The sequence below is a fragment of the Sinohyriopsis cumingii genome, chromosome 13 (genome assembly GCF_028554795.1).
Source record: "Sinohyriopsis cumingii isolate HCF-2022 chromosome 13, ASM2855479v2, whole genome shotgun sequence".
Taxonomy (NCBI): domain Eukaryota; kingdom Metazoa; phylum Mollusca; class Bivalvia; order Unionida; family Unionidae; genus Sinohyriopsis; species Sinohyriopsis cumingii.
In genome coordinates this window covers 30,961,880-30,979,387 of record NC_142973.1, presented here as the reverse complement: position 1 = coordinate 30,979,387, position 17,508 = coordinate 30,961,880, and the positions used below count along the sequence as shown (strand labels likewise).

The window sequence follows — 17,508 nt, the reverse complement described above, 5'->3', positions numbered from 1 at the left end:
GTTTCATAATACTTACTGAATCGGATGCGGGAGGTCGTGGGTTCGATCCCCGGCTGAGTCATACCAAAGACTTACAAAAATGGTGCTAACAGCTGCCTCACTTGGCGCTCAGCATTAAGAGGTTAGTGTTAGGACTAGTCATCCTGGTGTCAGGATAATGTGACTGGGTGGGACATGATGCTGCATGTCTGCAGCATGATGCCCCAGTGCTAGACATCACTATAAACTGTCACACTTCATACATTGTAACGATATGCCTGAAAAATTGTTAAAGCTATGTTAAAAATCTAAATCACACACACACACATCGCAGACATGTGCTTAGTACTTGATGAATCTGGTTTTTTCCACTATGCTGCAATATCGACAGGTTTTTTTCTGGTCGTTGTTCTCAGAAGAAATATGTTAAGAATTAAGTGTGCATTATTAGAAAGATCCAAATGGGGTTTTGACATTTGCTGAATCAAGAAGGTAAATATTTTAAAGCATTATTTGAGTAGCTATCTCCATTGATATGGACATGAATTGACCCTTATTTGTTGTTTCCCAATTGGGTAACATGGACAACTTATGATAAATTGGACTTTTTTGGCTAACTTAGGGTGTAAATAATTTGACCTATAACTGTGTTGAGGAATTCTGTTCTTGTTAGATACATTTCCAGTTCCTATTGAAGCACTGATCTGTGTCAAAACACAGCAACATGCTGCCGTAGAGTTATGCTTAGATCTACCAAAGGAGTTGACTGGTTTAATATGTTCTAATATCAGCACAATTCCAGCCTATTTTTGTGTAAATCTGAAGATGGCCTCCATATTTGAGTCTTGTATCGTGAGGTAGTGGTCAGTGGTTGATATTAATAAAACATCTTTCTGTTTTACTTTTTTCTTAAGGATTAGTATAACACTGGGGGTTGAATATCATTTGTTTTCATCCTAGACATTTTCTTGAACTTGTAATGTTTGACAGCAAATTTAGGCCTAATTTGTTGACTCTAGGGGTGTCATTGCAAAGTCAGTTGGATTAGATATTGATTTTTGTTGCAATTATTGCATCATGAAGGCAACCAGGGTCTAATGATTGGGCTGCTGTTAGTGTCAGCACCAGACTTTTTTCTTTTAATGGGGAATCTTCAGGCCATACTGTCATGAGCTTTGAAAGTCGAATCCTGTGTAACAACTCAGTTTGTAAATTGACACCAGGAAAAGATCAACACTTTACAAATATCTTGGTGGTGTTTGGAAAGAGATTAAATGAAGATATTTTTGGACAATCAGCAATTGCAGACTTTTTTTAATTTTTGCTAAATTTTGACCACCGACAGGGTTAGGTATTACAGTGTTTAATAGGATGTCATATAAATAAGGACTTTTTTTAAAAACTCCTTTATTATGACTTATTGCAGGAATATTATTGTATTATCATTTAGGGCATTTGTGTTACTTTGTTCGGACTTGGGGAACATTTTGTTACATAATTAAGTCTCAGTAAGGGTCTGTATTTGGTTATTTTATATTGACTTAATAAGCACCTTCTTTGCAACTTTTTGATTGAATAACTTAATGGCACTTTTTTATTATTATGACATAACTAGGGACTTTTTATTATTATTTTGTAATGATTCATTCAGGTCCTTTTTGTGACTATTATGACTTTATGAGGGTCTTTTTGTTATTATTTATGGCATTTCTGTTACTTTGCTATGAATGGTCTTTTTTTAATAAAAACTTGCTTAATTATAATATACTAATAGCATTTTTTTAATTTTATTATGACTTAATAGGGACTTTTTGTTATTTTATTATAATTTCATGAAAATCTTTTCATTAACTTATAATGACCTATTGAGGACCTTTTTTGTCAGATCTTATTTGGTTGTTTGGGTTTAATGCCATTTTCAGTACATGAAAGGTTATACATGGTGGCCAGTATATTTTGTTGAAAGAATAACCAAGGAAAACCCTGGAAAAAACCACTGACCCACAACAAGCATTCTAACATAACTCACACTGGCCCAGCTAAGCCTCAAAAACACACACATGGTGGTATATCGGTGATAAAGGCAAGCACCTTAGAACATGTGTCCACCCTCCCACCCCCCAGATTGCTAGAACGTTACTTCTGCTGTCACCATATAGCTAATATTGTGGTTATGTGCAATTAAGCAGCACTACTTTGACTGTGAGGATAGTGTTCACACACCAGATTCACTTGACTGTGCCCTATGTAGACATGTAGATAACCAGTCATTATGATGTACTGTCACATTTACATGGCCAGTGAGTAAATATGTGCAAAGATATATGTTTATTCAAAAGTTCTGCCCCACCAACCCATCCCAGTTATGATCCATCTTTGCACCCTCATAATTCCCCCATATGATGCACGGCTTAGTGAGATTGAGATGAATCAGTATGTGCTGATAGCCCTGCCACTTCGAGTAAGCCATTATTCAGCTTGTTACTGCATATATTCTGTGATTATTGGTACCAGTTCAACAGAACATGTTTGGAAAGAAATAAGTCAAATAGTCTGTTATGTGTATGTGACACTGGTCAACAGACTCTACCGTGTGTGTGACTCTGGTCAGGGGACTCTACCATGTATGTGACTCTGGTCAGGGGACTCTACCTAAATGCTTCTGCTGAACAAAAACATTCACTTGGAGTTTCCCATGCTAGTTTGGGATAAAATTTCATTGCAGTTTTCAGGAGAAACATTGGTTTGAGCTAGGGATTCTGGTCACTCAGTCTGTTATTGCCCAGTCAATCAGTCTGTTACTGCCCAGTTTTTTGAAGCAGTAATGTTGCGGTAATGCCAAGTCAGGATTTGTATCCTGTACAGGCTATTGTTTTAATTTATCGAATCTCGGTGTTTGATTTAAGCTGTAGATAGGCAATTTTATGTTAATGTTTTTAGCAAATTCTGACCAGAATCTGTTATAGAACTGAAAATTTATGGATGGAGGATTTCCCCCCCTCTGTTTGTAAAAAGGGTGATTTTCTTCTATTACAGCATGGGGCAGGATACCTAAATATGTATTTTCCTCCCAATATTCCAGGTCTTTCAAATGGATCCATGTCAATGCACAGGTGATAAATGTAAATAGTTTACCTATTGTTGACCCCAGGGTTGTTGAAGCAAAGGCATCTGTCTGTTACAGTTGTTTAGGGTGCATGATTTTCAAGGGATGTTGCAAATTTGTACTGACTATGTGCAAAAGACATGATACTAACCCGCACAAGCAAAAATGATGAACACACTGCATAAATACCATGTTTATGCTAGTAGACATGGTCCCAAAGCAAAACAAGCAAAAGCACAACAAAATACATGAACACCATGGGTAAATGTCATGTTTATGCCAGTAGACATGATTTGAAAGCAAAACACAGCAAAATGCATGAACACCTTGGGTAAATGTCATGTTTATGCCAGTAGACATGATTCAAAAGCAAAACAAAATGCATGAACACCATGCATAAATATCATGTGTATGCTAGTAGACATGATCCAAAACAAAAGCAAAGTGAAACACATAAACACCATACATGAATATCATGTTTATAACAAACATGATTCAGAAGCAATCAAAAGCAAAACCCATGGACACTATGCATGAATATCATGATATGCATGAATATCATGAATGTTTCTGTTAACCTTGACTGATATCTAGTGTAAATTGGCAATGAGAGTATTATATACTGGTAAACAGTGATGTCATTCCCACAACAGCTCATTTGGAAATTTCCCCATGAACTGTAAAGATTTTGTTGACAGCTTTATATCAGCATGTTCCGTCATAGGGAAAAAGTACTTGCACTAAAGATTGAGGGTGACATTTACTTGTAGTTTCATGAGCAATGGAAGTGTGACACAGTTAGTAGCAACCTTGCCAACCTTGCAAACTATTTTTTTCAAGCTGTTACTGCCCATATTCAGTTTCTTACACATTTCCTTCATTTTCTTCTGTTGAAATCTGCTGCATTAGGTATAAGTTCAAATGCACCTATATTGCTTACATTATGCACTAACCTTGACACACCATATCACAACATGTACAGATTATGTTGAAGCCCTGAGTGGCCAGGTGGTCTAAAGCACTCTTCGTTACAGATCACTGCCATCTCACCTCTGTCTGCATGGATTCGAGTCTTGGATTAGGCCAATGTTGGTATGTGAGAAAGCTTGCCAGTAGCTTCTCGTGGGTCTGTGGTTCTTTCTGGGATTTTCCCGGGTTCTTCCTCCACCATTAATACTGGCCGCCATGTATAGCCTATCGTGTGCTGAAATATGGCGTTAAACCCCACAACAGCAACAACAACAACAAGATCATGTTGTTGGTTTATGAATGAAATTACTCCAAATTTCATTGTCAGGGACCATTTTGGAACCAGCCGAATCTCAGGTATTTGCTTTGTTATTCTGTGCACACACAAAAAAGCCTGAACTATGCAAAAAAAAAACATTTTATTTTCTATGTAGATTTTAATGCATGTTTGTATTTAATGCAGGTAACATTCTTCACTGGTTAGTCAATTTCCAGAACAGAATTAAAGGAAATTATTTTAAATAGAAAAACAATTAATGACTTTCTTTCAGACTTAAGTAGGATTCACTACCAGCTGTTTCCCTTAGTGAAGTGGCATCCTTTTAACAAAGAAATAAACGTTGTGAAAAATAACAGAATTTTCTGAAGTGTGAGGATGCATTTCTTCTGAGACAGGCTGTAAATTTGCAATAAATGTATCAGCAATGGCTCCTTCATTGCAGTAATTGTTTATACTATGTGCTGTATGCAGTGTGCAGATCCTATTTCATGTGTAGTTTTAGTTGTGCCCATGTTGTAGCATTGTTTAGATTATTCTGTAACTGCTTGTACTTTTTGATGATGTGGTATAGTTTCCAAATGTGAATGGTGCTGCTCATCCTAAATAGAAAGTCATATAGACACGGTGTTTCACCATAGACTTATAATGATCTCAGATGTGTCTATGCCAATCTGTCCTCAAATATCACTGCTTCATATTAATATTTTGTCATTTTTCTGGTTTGACAGTCATGTCAACATAGTGTTTTCACTAAAGGTCTTCAAATGGTGTCTGGTTTGTCCTACATGAATATGTTGCCCATCTTACATCCAGTATGGCTGACCCAGTCCTTGATATAAAATCTTGTAACTTAGTAATATCAGAGCTCATGCAGTTGAGAGAAAGAAACAGCCGTATCTTGAACTTCTAAAAATTGTATTGAACAGTAGAGCATTGGACATTTTAAGGGACTTAGATTTAAATTTTGCAAATAGCTGTGACAAATTTTTCCAGGATGAAACTGACTGAAATGAGCAAGTACCATAATGTATAAGGTGTTAAAAATATTTGTGATATTTTTTATTGTGCATAGCTCTGTGTGTCTACTGTATGCTGCTTGTATTTAAAAAATATCGAAAGGGTAGTTGAACTGATACAATTGTATTTTGTTGCTCTCGTCAGAAGCACAGTTTAAAGTTTTTCTCCATGAATTCTTGGAATATTCTTGATTTGAATACATTGTTTTTAATTTGTCTGTGCTTTTGTAGCAAGTATTAAACTTTTTGGTTTTTGGTAGAGGACTGAGACTGACAGTGTTAGTGGTGTACGAATGAGTGTATAAAATCGAAACATGCTTTCCAACATCAATATTTTCTGGATAATTGGAAGAGAAAAACAAGTGTCTCTCAAAGGGACTATGTTCTTCTGGGTGAAAAGAATTTCATGATAAGAATATTTCTTTCTTTAACCATCACAGATTTTCATATTAGCAGCAGTGGTAGACATATTGAATGTCAGCTTGGCACCTTTTTAATTTAGAACAAAGTAGGCATCATTAGAAGTCTATTGGCAAAAACCCCATGTCATAATGATCATCCATTCAAGGGGTGTAATGACAAGAAGAATGGCACACTTTTCATTAAGGACCTGGAGGTGTTACGACTCTTTTGTTTTAGAGTTAAAACTAACAAGTTTTGTATAATTTAAATAATAATTTATTCCCTAAATAGAATGTAATAAATCAAAAATAATCTAATGTGTGGTGAATGAAATCCAAAACAGTCCTAAAAATTCTATCACAAGCTCAAAAGTTTTGAGTAACCATATGAAATTCAGTGGGATAATGAATGAAGTTCAGTCTGTTATACTGATATACCAATAGTCTCATGCATCACAGTGATATGATCCAGAATGTCTTGAAATGAATTCTGAGAACTTTGTAATTCTAATCTATAATTAGAATATATAAATCCCTCTTCTGAATAGAATACAACTATTTCACTCCACTAAAACTGGTGTTTTTGCTCGGAATAATCATTTCTTAGGTAAACATCCCAACTGCTCCAGTGGCCTAGTGGTTAGAGCATCCGCCTCGGATGCAGGAGGTCGTGGGTTTGATCCTCAGCTGAGTCATACCAAAGACTTACAAAAATGGTACTAACAGCTGCCTCGCTTGGCACTCAAAGAGGTTAGTGTAAGGACTGATCGGCCTAGTGTCAGGATAATGTGACTGGGTGGGACATCATGCTACATGCCTGTGGCATGATGCCCCAGCGCTTGACATCGTTATAAACTGCCACACTGCAGACATCATAACGATATGACTGAAAAATTGTTAGAGCTACGTTAAAAATCCAAATCACACACTCACACACACTTGTATGAAAAACTAAAATGCAATTCCATTCTTTAGTACAATAAGTAGTCATTCACGTCGGTTTTTTTACATGGCATGAAATGCGTGCAAATTTAATTTAATTTTTTTTCTTCTCATTCACAGCTCAGCTTTTTCCTTATGTTCTAATAGTGTAATGTCTAAATGTTAGTTTAGCCATAAAAAGGGACAAGTCATTGGATATTTGCCCCAAAGAGCCTAACTATAAGGGGACAAGTTAAAAAAAAATCTGCCACAGAAAACTGTAATGGAGACATTGAAAATTTGCCCAAGAAGTTTAATGGAGGTACATGGCATTTGTTTCATCTTCCATGACAGATACATGTATCTTTATTTTGACTTGTCTGTTTAATATCAGACTTGTAAGTTTAGCATAAACTAAAAATGTTTAATATTTTACTTGTATGTTTAGGATTAATTAAAATAGGAAAATCATTTAAATAATTTAAATGTACCTGTGAGGACTCCTGAACTGTGTTTTGAGAATTGGAAAAGGAGCCAGCTGTGAATAGGCGCATTATCTTGAAGGCTGTGAAACTAGAACTGTCTCTGTACTATTTTTCCGTAAAATCATCTGATCAACTTGACAGCTATCAATAATTCAATGAAAAAAATGTCATGTTAAATGGAACACTGTACACATACTTCGATGTCACATAAACATACTGGAACTCCAATGTTATACCACTGTGTTACTAATCAGATGTTGCGTTTGACTGATGATACCTGACGAGTTATTATTGTTATTATTATGGTAATTTCTTTTCCAACTGTTTTGCAAAAAGTAGACATTTCTATGCATATGCATGATTAGTCACTAAAAGTTGGTTTGATCCCAAAGCTACTTGTACATCGGTTCATACATAGTTATCTAGGTAGATGCAAGTCTCTGTTGCAGTTGAAATACCAGGTACCTCTTGGACTGACATTCTGGTATTAAGGGAATGTATGTACATTTGTATATGCTTGTTGTAATGAGGATATGTGGAAGGAAGCGTAAGATGACGGCTTCTTGCAATAGCAAGATTCTCATCAGTTATATAGATAATACAAGAATGTGTTTTCCTTTTCTTTTCCAATTGCTCCAAACTAGATCCAGATGCTAAAAAGTGTCAAGTAGTGGGGGCATGGAGAGGGTACTGCGCAGAGGTCAAAAAATATTGCTGGTTTTTTTGACATGTACTGTCAGATATCTTTAGTGGAGTTGTTGTAGCAGTGACCAATCTTTTTGTTATTCAGCTACAAGAAAAATGAGTTTGTCAGAGATACTAGTCTACATGCTATACTGTATACTGTTATCAGTTATTCACATCAGTCACAGAATCTCTAAAAATTATTATGAGCAACAACAATTACATGCATTTCAGTAAAGGTGATTTTTTTAATTCTTTTCATGGCTTCAGTCATAATTTCATATTACACAAGTATATTCTGCAAAATGGACAAGTTCATAATATACATTGTTGGATTATTACATCATAATTTCATAATTCATATCCTTATTTGCAGCATATACTACTTGGGACAATTTTTCCTAGTTTAGTCATGTGACAAAAGTATTGTGTACTGTATTTTCTGCATTTTTTCTTAAGGCAAATCCTTTTTTTTTCAGTCCAAAATCATAAACAGTTATTTCAGTCAGTGTCTGAATATAAACCACAATTTCTCCAGCTGGAGCACCAAACCCACACGTACAATATTTGGCTACCATTCCACAAAAAAGTTTTCACACACGCTGCACATGTACAACAGACATGTGCAATCTACAGTCCATGAACTGGTTTTATCTGCCTATTTTCATCATAGGGTGTGGCTTTAAAAATCTGACCTTGCACTGGATGAAGTTGCACAAGCCTGACGTACATTAATGGATGTAAACCAACATTACTTGCCTTTTTTGTTTTTTTTACTTGGTTATTCCTTACACTTCTGGACATACCTTCACATGTAGACAAAGTTTGTGATTGTTGATTATTAATCAGTTTTTGAAGCTTTCTGTTGTGCAGGATTGGCATAATGCTGCCATAGCAACATCATGAAAGAATTGTCCTCATTCATTTTCAGCTGATACGTAGTGTGGCTCACAAATTTAATGTTTTGTACCATTTGTTTAGTTTGTTTTTTGTTTTTTTTGTTAGAGACTTTTTATTCATGACATGATTACTTTCCTTTTTGCACCAGGGGTTGAGTAATCTACTTTTGGGGCGTTAAGTTCCTAATGCATAAAGAGTCCATGTAGATTTATCATTAATTTAAAGCTTATTTGACTGGAAAATTGTGGTACTGACTGCTGACACTTGCTCATAGGTTTTGTAAAGTAATATTTTCTATGAATTTATTTTCATGAGCATTCATTTTCATAGTGCTGAGAAAAATGACATTTTTGTCAGTATGTACATTTGTGGAATTTAGATGGTTCCAATTGTTTCCATGAAAATTGGTTCCTCACAAAAAGTAATGAATTTACATTATGTAGTCCTTCTCTTATAAGGACACACCTACAGGATAAAGGTAGTCTTATAAAAGGGGTTGCCAATCATAAGGAGGACAAATTAGTTAAAATATTATTTCGGTGTTGGACAGTGTATCCTTAAAAAAAAAAGGTACATTCTTTTGAGAAAGGTTTCTTAATGGGTGGGTGGGTGGAAACCAGTGCAGTTTAGGTTTACACGTTTGTTTTGAGAAAGGTTACAGTGATTGATGCTAAAATAATTAAGATGTATTGCTAGTTAGCAAATTACATTTGTCAGCTTTTTGCAGTAAATGGAAACCTAGCTGTACCTTCTGTATCAATACATTGTATTCTTTATTATAAAGGAATTAATTGATTATTTCATTTTGTGCTTGAAACTTTGGGGAGCCGGTATTGACTCGGATTTAAATAACACAGGATTCATTGATTTTGTAGTTGTGTTTGTATTTGGAAAGCTTGATATGTTTATAATATTTTTACAGTAGAGTTGACTAAAACATGCCATGCTTGTAATACATGTATGTAAGTAAACAGTAATTCATTAAGTACATATCCCTATTTATAGTAAAAACTGACATAACAACATGTATTAATACAGCTATCTTCCTTTGCAGCATGTACTCCAAACATGTATCTGACAAAAATATTAAATGCATAATATTGCAAAATATTGGAGAAAATATTTCAACATTCTTAATATTTTTTATTTTAAAATAAAAATTCTCTATTAATACAAACATATTCATTTTTGGTGGAAGAAGTGGTTTCCTTAGTTTTAATCCCACATCATTTTAGAAGATGGAAACCAACTTGCTGTTATTTATTGGTTGACAAGCTTACACAGAATGATAAGTGCACCAGTGTTTTCTTTAAATATAAACTCAGGATATCTTGTTCTAATAATCAGCCCACTCTATCTGTTAATCAACACACACCCCTCCCCTGCTTTTTTTAAACCAACAAGTTTAGTGCAGTGGCAATCTTGAAAATCTTGTAGTCACTACCCCCCCCCCCCCATGGGTGGTTATAGCAACATCGGGTATCCACTGAAGGACTTCTTTTGATTTTCTAGTTAGTTCTAGCTGAAAATGCTGATCTGATCTCCAATATGGCCACATTTTGCATCATAGTGACCCGGGATTTTCAACAGAAGACTTTTTATGATGCAGAGTTGGTCTTGAATGGGAAGTAGTATTTTGAAAGTAACCTTGTCTCAACTACTTTCCCAATGGATGACTGTATCAACCTGGATTTTCACCATTATACTTCGTATGATACTTAGTTGGTCATAAATGAAAGTGGTACAAGTTATACATCAAAAATGTCTGCCATGATGACTGTCTTAAAGATCTTCTTGTCACTAATCCCAATGAATGGTTGATCATTATGACTTGGGGTTTCCACCAAAAAAATAAATGAAAATGGTGCCAAGCTGACATTTATCACAGCAGTTAATTAGAAAATTTTGTTATCTTTAATTAATATGATATTTGGTTTGAACACTCAGCAGTTAAAGGAAGAAATTATCTTACCTAGAATTCCAGGATATTCTATTTTGCCCAAGAGAGCATCAGTCACTTTGAGGGATTCTTGTTTTTATTACTTTGTTATCTAGTTTGTGTTGGTTAATGTCATAATCTGAAGTTAATGATTTGGGTGAAAAACGGGGTTACAGCCATTACTGATATTTTTTAGCACACACAGTAAAAAGTTAGATGGTCGGGGTCAGTTAATAGAGTATGTTGCTTTACCGGAACCACGCCTACTTTTTTATCTTTAGCCCTACATTTAGTTGCACCTTGGCAATGGTTAAACATCCTAAGAGTTACTTTCATTTTTATGATGGTTGAACGTAAAAGCCTAGTGTACGTGCCAATCATCACAGTGTTCATTACAGTCACCTGTCATTTACAGTTTGAAATTGTAAAGTTCAATTAGCCATAAGTTGAGAAGGGATAAAGATATAATGAGAGATGAAATTCCATGGCAACAGTATCCTATTCAAGTTATAAAGATCGATTCATGCATAGCTACCCTAATCGAGTAAGTGAATGAAGGGTTCTATATTGATTTTTGTTTTATAAAAGTGCAGACCAGACATGATAAGCCTAGTAGGAATACTAATAGGATTGCATTAAGTTTAATGTTTACATTATATGGTGTGGAAAAATATTTCTGTCTCACCAATCTGGGATTGGTCAAGATTTTGTATGGTAAGACAAATGTAGTTGAGGTGTGAGTCTTGAAGATAAAAGTTATAGAATTGTGTCAATTACACTACATGTAATATTTGTTTAAAAGTTATGGAATTGTGTCAATTACAGTATATGTAATGTTTACAAATGACACACTTTCATGTTAATAATGCCTTGTAACTTGAAAAACTCTTGAATTTGAATGGAATAACACGATTGTAATGCCCATACTTTTGTGAAATGTGTTGGGGATATTTATATACCCTCCAATAATACATCCATATCACAAGCCATGAACCAGTGCAAGGAAATTCATACAACTTTGTGGTTATGTTTGGTTTAGCACTTAATAACCTGCTTAATTTGCTCTGCTATAAAAAAATAAACCCTCAAGTCAAAACAACAGATCTGATTTTAGACAAAGGCTTAAAGGACAAAAAGATGTCATATTAGTATATTTCATTGTCATACTGGTATAGTTCATTGTCATAGTGGTATATTTTATTGCCATACCAGCATATTTTATTGTCATACTGGCATATTTCATTACAATATTAGCATATTTCATTTCTCACTTTCAGTAGGAAAAATAGAACATCCTGTTTCAGCAGTAACAAGCTTTTGTATTGAAGATAAACTCAAGCCCCACTGTAATTTCATTTGTAACAAAGTCATATCCAATTAGGAGTGTACCTACTCCCTTCTTTGAAACAGTTTCAAAAGTTAGGCCCCATGATCTTATCATAGGATACATATTGCAGTATTCATACTATACGACATTTCAAGGTTTATTAAAACTTAATTAAGAAAGTTTTACAATCAAAAGTTCTTTCCAAGGAAGGCTTTCTTTCAGATTTGTAGGTAGCTATACAGTCATGTATTATTTGTTCAAATTGCCAGAATGTGTCATGATCAAAATGTTGCTTGATGATGTGTAGGTGCATCCAGTATTCTCCTAGTAACATTTGCTGTCTGGTAGTCATCAGGAGCTAACAAGGGTTGGCAAAAGTCTGTATCTTATCTTGCACTGCTCCAGAAATAGGTTTCTTGTACATTATCTAAATTTAGAGCAAATGTTTCTGTGCATCTGGCATATTTTGTATAAACAAAATGAGAATGAGTCAAATTTAGATTGATTGGAGAATTTGATCACATATATATACAAGATGGAATACTACATCATGACAATGTGATTTTTTTTTTCAGAAAGAAATTCATATTTTGTCATAGCGTGGTAAAATACGAACTTTCTGATTAGATAATTGTTACATTTATTTAAATGTTGTCAAAAGATGAAATGGTAAAGGGCACATCTGGCATGACTTGGTGATAATCATTATCACTGCTTTCACCAAGACCTTTTGGAATGATCTGGAAATATGCCAGGTAGCCTATCATATGATAGGTTGTGTTTCAGTACTTGCACAAGCAGGCACTTTCAGGTGTTGAATTTTGCAGCTCAAAATTTATTAGCAAAACTAGAAAAAGATTTTGTCCAGAACAAAAAGAAAAGAAAGTCACCTAATGACATGTATTGCATATGACTGTTGTTCCTTTCATATTATTTGGCTGGTCTTAGGTAACTCAGAGGAACTTCAGCATGCTATTCAGAGCATTTTTTTTACATGAAAAGTTATTTCAGAACTGTTTCTGCAGTGCGGAATTGAGGCATTGAAATTATTTTCTCTAGGATTTTTTCAGACCCTAGGACATTTCCATTGTTTTAAAAAAAAATTAGTCTCAGATTTTAAATGTTTGCTGTTTCTTTGTTTTGAGGGGTTTGACAGTACTTTGTATACATTATTGGTTATATCATGCCAACGAAATGGGAGTTATGTTCCTTTACTAAGGACACAATGAGGCATATGATCTAGGAAGCCAGGTATTGAACCAGCTGTACTAATTGCTACCACAGGTTACACTCTTTTCCCAGATTTTGAGAACTGTTTCCATTTTGCATGACTGCTCAGGTGGTCCAAGTAGTTAGAGTGTCTGCCTCGAATAGCAGAGGTCACGGGTTTGAACCCTGGCCATGTCATACCAAAGACTTATAAAAATGGTACTAGCAGCTGCCTCACTTGACGCTCAGCATTAAGAGGTTAGTGTGTTACAACAGGTTGACCTGGTGTCAGGATAATGTGACTGGGTGGGACATCATGCTACCTGTCTTTGGCATGATGCCCAGTGCATCACTAGAAATGGCCATGCTGCAGACATTGTAGTGATATGACAAAAATTTTTAAAGCTATGTTAAAATTCCAGATCACACACACACACTATGTTGCAAGAAAATTTAAGTCCAGGAAAATTCTTTCTGTAAGAGTTTTGATTAACCTGTAGTATGTTGTTCAATTTTTTAATTTTGGCTTATATTGTTCAGTAATGAGCAAACAATAAAATACTTAAGAAATTGAAAATTTTTATTTCTTCTGACTATCTACCACAAAAAGGATCAGTAATCAATGTCATCCGTGAAGTCTTAGGGGAAGCTGTGTAGAACTCAACTAGTTTGTAGATTGTGGCATTATTCAGGGACCATCTTAACACAAATTGTTTTGATTGGCCAGCTAACTTAGGAAATCATCCGACCCAGCAAAACATCAAATGACCTCTTCCCCCCACCCCCACCCCAAACAAAAACAACTGTTAAACACATCTTTGGAAAATTTAACTGGCTTCCACAGACCTGAATGTAGAAGCTTTTTTACCACATGGTAGCTCTGTTTCACTACATGGAAGCTCTGCGTTACTAATGGAAGCTCTCAATTCATATATATATATATATATATACACACACACACACACACACAAGCTATATTTTACTAGATTCAATCATATTCATCAACGAGTGACACCACATACCTGCTCATGCAGACTCCAGATCCAGAAGGTCACTTGGTTTCTGCGCATGTCCTACACTTGGCTTTCTCCTTTTTATTTCGGTTTTAAATGAAAATCTCAAAAGCATCTGAACTGCATCCTATAAAGAAAGTCCTCCATCAAACACTCTGGTATTGCAGAATTTAACCATGACATATGACAATAATTTGTACAGAAATTGTTCTGCGCTTGTTGCAGATGCTTGAAAATGATCATAATCTATTTGGATGAAATGCATTGGAGTTCAGGCATATGTATTGTAAAGGACTCTGAGGAATTCAGATGTAACTCCGTTCTTGACTGCAAATGTAAGAAGTGTAATTTGGTTACAAAAAAATGTTGATTTTCTGGTAGGTGTTTTCACATATGTTTGCTTGTTTTTTTGGTAGTAGGTTTCAATGGCTTCAGATCAAAATAATATATAAAATTACATTTGCAGTTCTTTAAGTTTTAACAACATAACTTTTAATTGGCCCATATAGCCAATACTCTGCAGAGGTGCAATTAAACATATATACATACAGACAGAGAGACAGACATAGATACATACATACATATATACAGACATACATTAAGAAACCAATATTTGTTACACACTTTTTATGTAAGTTGCATAGTTAAAAAATTCAGGAGACACCCCCTCCATATTAAAAATGAAATGATTAAGTCTGGATTCATAACAAGAGGGGCAAGTGGGTAGTTTGACAATGTTTGATAAAGTTAAGTGAAAAATTGAAGCAACAAGTGTAAAGTGGAAATATAATTTTTTTTTTAAAATTTCACTCATTAACAGCAATTGCATATCAGTCTACATTTAAGATATGAAACTGAACTTGGTTTAAAATGAAGTCAAGTTTTTATAAACCCATTTTAGTCATCCTACCATGGGCATTTGACTTCAGAAGAGCACAACAGAAAGTATACATTATAACTGATTCTAACTGACTGAACTGTCTTGATTACATTATTATGATTATAAATATATAAAAATATTGAATCAACTGCCTATTGAACAAGAGTTTTTAAATCCTTTTCCATACTTCACCAAACATTAGTATTTTCGAATAGGCTTGTGAAACATGTAGTAGTAAAGTTGAAGTTACTCACCCACAACATCAGTGACCACTATGGTTTGAATAGATGACCACAATGAAGTGAAGACATTTGAGCAAGTGCTGGCCGGTACCATTTGCTAGGGTTGTTTCAGTATAGCTTTGAAATGTTTTGAATCGTGTTAAAAAGCCATGGTATTCTCCTATGCCATGTTAGTCAGCTTAAGAAATGTTTAAGGTACATGATCTCAGGTTTTCACATGATGAATTCCAGGTTTTAGGTCTATATTATGACCAGGAAATTTGGTAATATATGTAGATAAATATGGCATCACGTAAGCTTCAGTAGCAGAAATCTGAGATGGCTAAGATCAGTAACTGTTGTAATGATGATTGACTTGATTAGCCAGAAATAACAACATAATCTAATCAGATGGCCAGGTGCCTGACTGTGTGCATTGGAACTTACTGATGGTCAGCAGATAGCCTTGATGTGCATTTTGGCAGTCTGACTAAACAGCTTTTTCTGACCAGATTTTAAGATGCAAATATATTTATGTTGATGCCTGCAACAGCTGTGTATGTGTGTGTGTGTATGTATGTATGTATGTATGTATGTAATGCTTCATGGCACCTCAGCATAAAGTTGGCTATGCAGTGCAAGCAAAGCTAAAGTTGCAAAATATAAAACTAAATTGCACATACCGGTAATTGAATAAACTTAAACCATTCCCAAAAATGTAAAAATGCCACACACTTCAGTACTAACTACATATATATATATGTACAGTATAAACAGATGAAAACAACAAGTGTAAAATCCTCTAGAGATGATTTCAATTGTATAAACTGCATTCCCATAAAAGCCCATAATTTTCGCTAATGGTAGATCCTCATACAGTCATTCAAGTAGACAACGTCAAAATACTTGTCTTTTACAGAAGGAATTGCTCCACTGGCAAGGTACACACTCCACTCAAGGTTCACCCTGTGGGGTTGGGGGTTGGGTTGCATGTCAGATATGTTTGTCTGATATGTGACCTGAACAATAGAACCTAATCTCTCTGATTTCTTCCATACAAGGAATACAACTCAACAATAGTGGGATTGATATGAAGTTTGTGGAGATTTTATTTTAAATATTTTGCCAACTATTTGATTGATACATTTAAGCCAGCAATGGAATCATCCATTTGGAAATCGATGATTGTTCTGCAGCTTTGGCTGCTTTATCAGCCCTTTCATTATCCTTAATACCAATGTCACTAGGCAAACAGCAGTACAGAATACTTTCCCAGACTGTATGAGAACATGATTTTTTCCTTTTGTATTGTTATTGTTTTGGGTTTAACACCATTTCTCAGTGCTAGATAGGCTATTTATGGTGGCCAGTATAACTGTTGGAGGTAGAACCAGGTAAGAACTGACTCATGGAAAGTTACTGTCTACCTTTCTCATTGGCTGAATACGAGACTTAAACTCACATGGATGGAGGTCGGTTGGCCTTTTATAGCGAACATTTTAGATCACTCATCCACGACGGACCCCTTCTTTTTTTTTCAGCGATGTCTGGGATATCAACAGGTTGTGCAATATTAACAGGTCTAATTTAGGAGTTGGCAAGGCTTTCATTGTGGAAAGGGAATCCTAAAAAGATTTTTATTTCTTGGAGAGATTTCAGGGTAGTTCAGAGCTTTTGAGTATGAATGATTTTTGCAGTAAAAATTGAGGCTTTGTGCAGCAGCTGGCTTGAGATGGTGCCATGTGGCGTTGTGATGGCAGCTCCAATGTTGTCTCCATCTTTCAGACCATACCTATACAGGGAGCACATTTTCATAAATTCCTTTCTAACTGAATTTGTTTAATCACTTTAATACCAAGCTATGTGAGTTACATCAGGAGGTATTATATAGGTCTCCCTTGAGGGGTATTAATGTTACCCTCAAACAATACTAACATTTCCCTCAGACAGTACCCATGTCTCCCTCAAACAGTTGCGAATTTTAAAAGCACTTTCAGCATATCACTAATTCTCAAATTCTGCAAATGAATTTGTATAAGATATGAGATTTCTTCATTAATCTTATATAATAATAATGTTTATTCATGATCTCTGATGTTATGGGGTGAAAAGGAAGACATTATGTTTTCTGGTGTAGCTAGTAGGTGAGGGACCACTGCAGAGATTGTTTTTGGTCAA

The 17,508-nt window shown here is 35.1% G+C and overlaps 2 protein-coding genes across 2 annotated transcripts in view; one reads left to right on the top strand and one right to left on the bottom strand.

Moving 5' to 3' along the window:
• Positions 1-7,622, bottom strand: part of LOC149785136 (potassium voltage-gated channel subfamily A member 1-like) — a 106,641-nt gene extending 99,019 nt beyond the window's left edge. The window contains exon 1 of the mRNA XM_089978896.1: positions 7,164-7,622. Within this exon, the coding sequence (XP_089835022.1) occupies positions 7,164-7,226 (63 nt within the window). The 5' untranslated portion in view covers positions 7,227-7,622. The remainder of the gene's footprint in view (positions 1-7,163) is intronic.
• Positions 1-17,508, top strand: part of LOC149785135 (U1 small nuclear ribonucleoprotein 70 kDa-like) — an 86,606-nt gene that overhangs the window by 36,449 nt on the left and 32,649 nt on the right. The window lies entirely within an intron of this gene.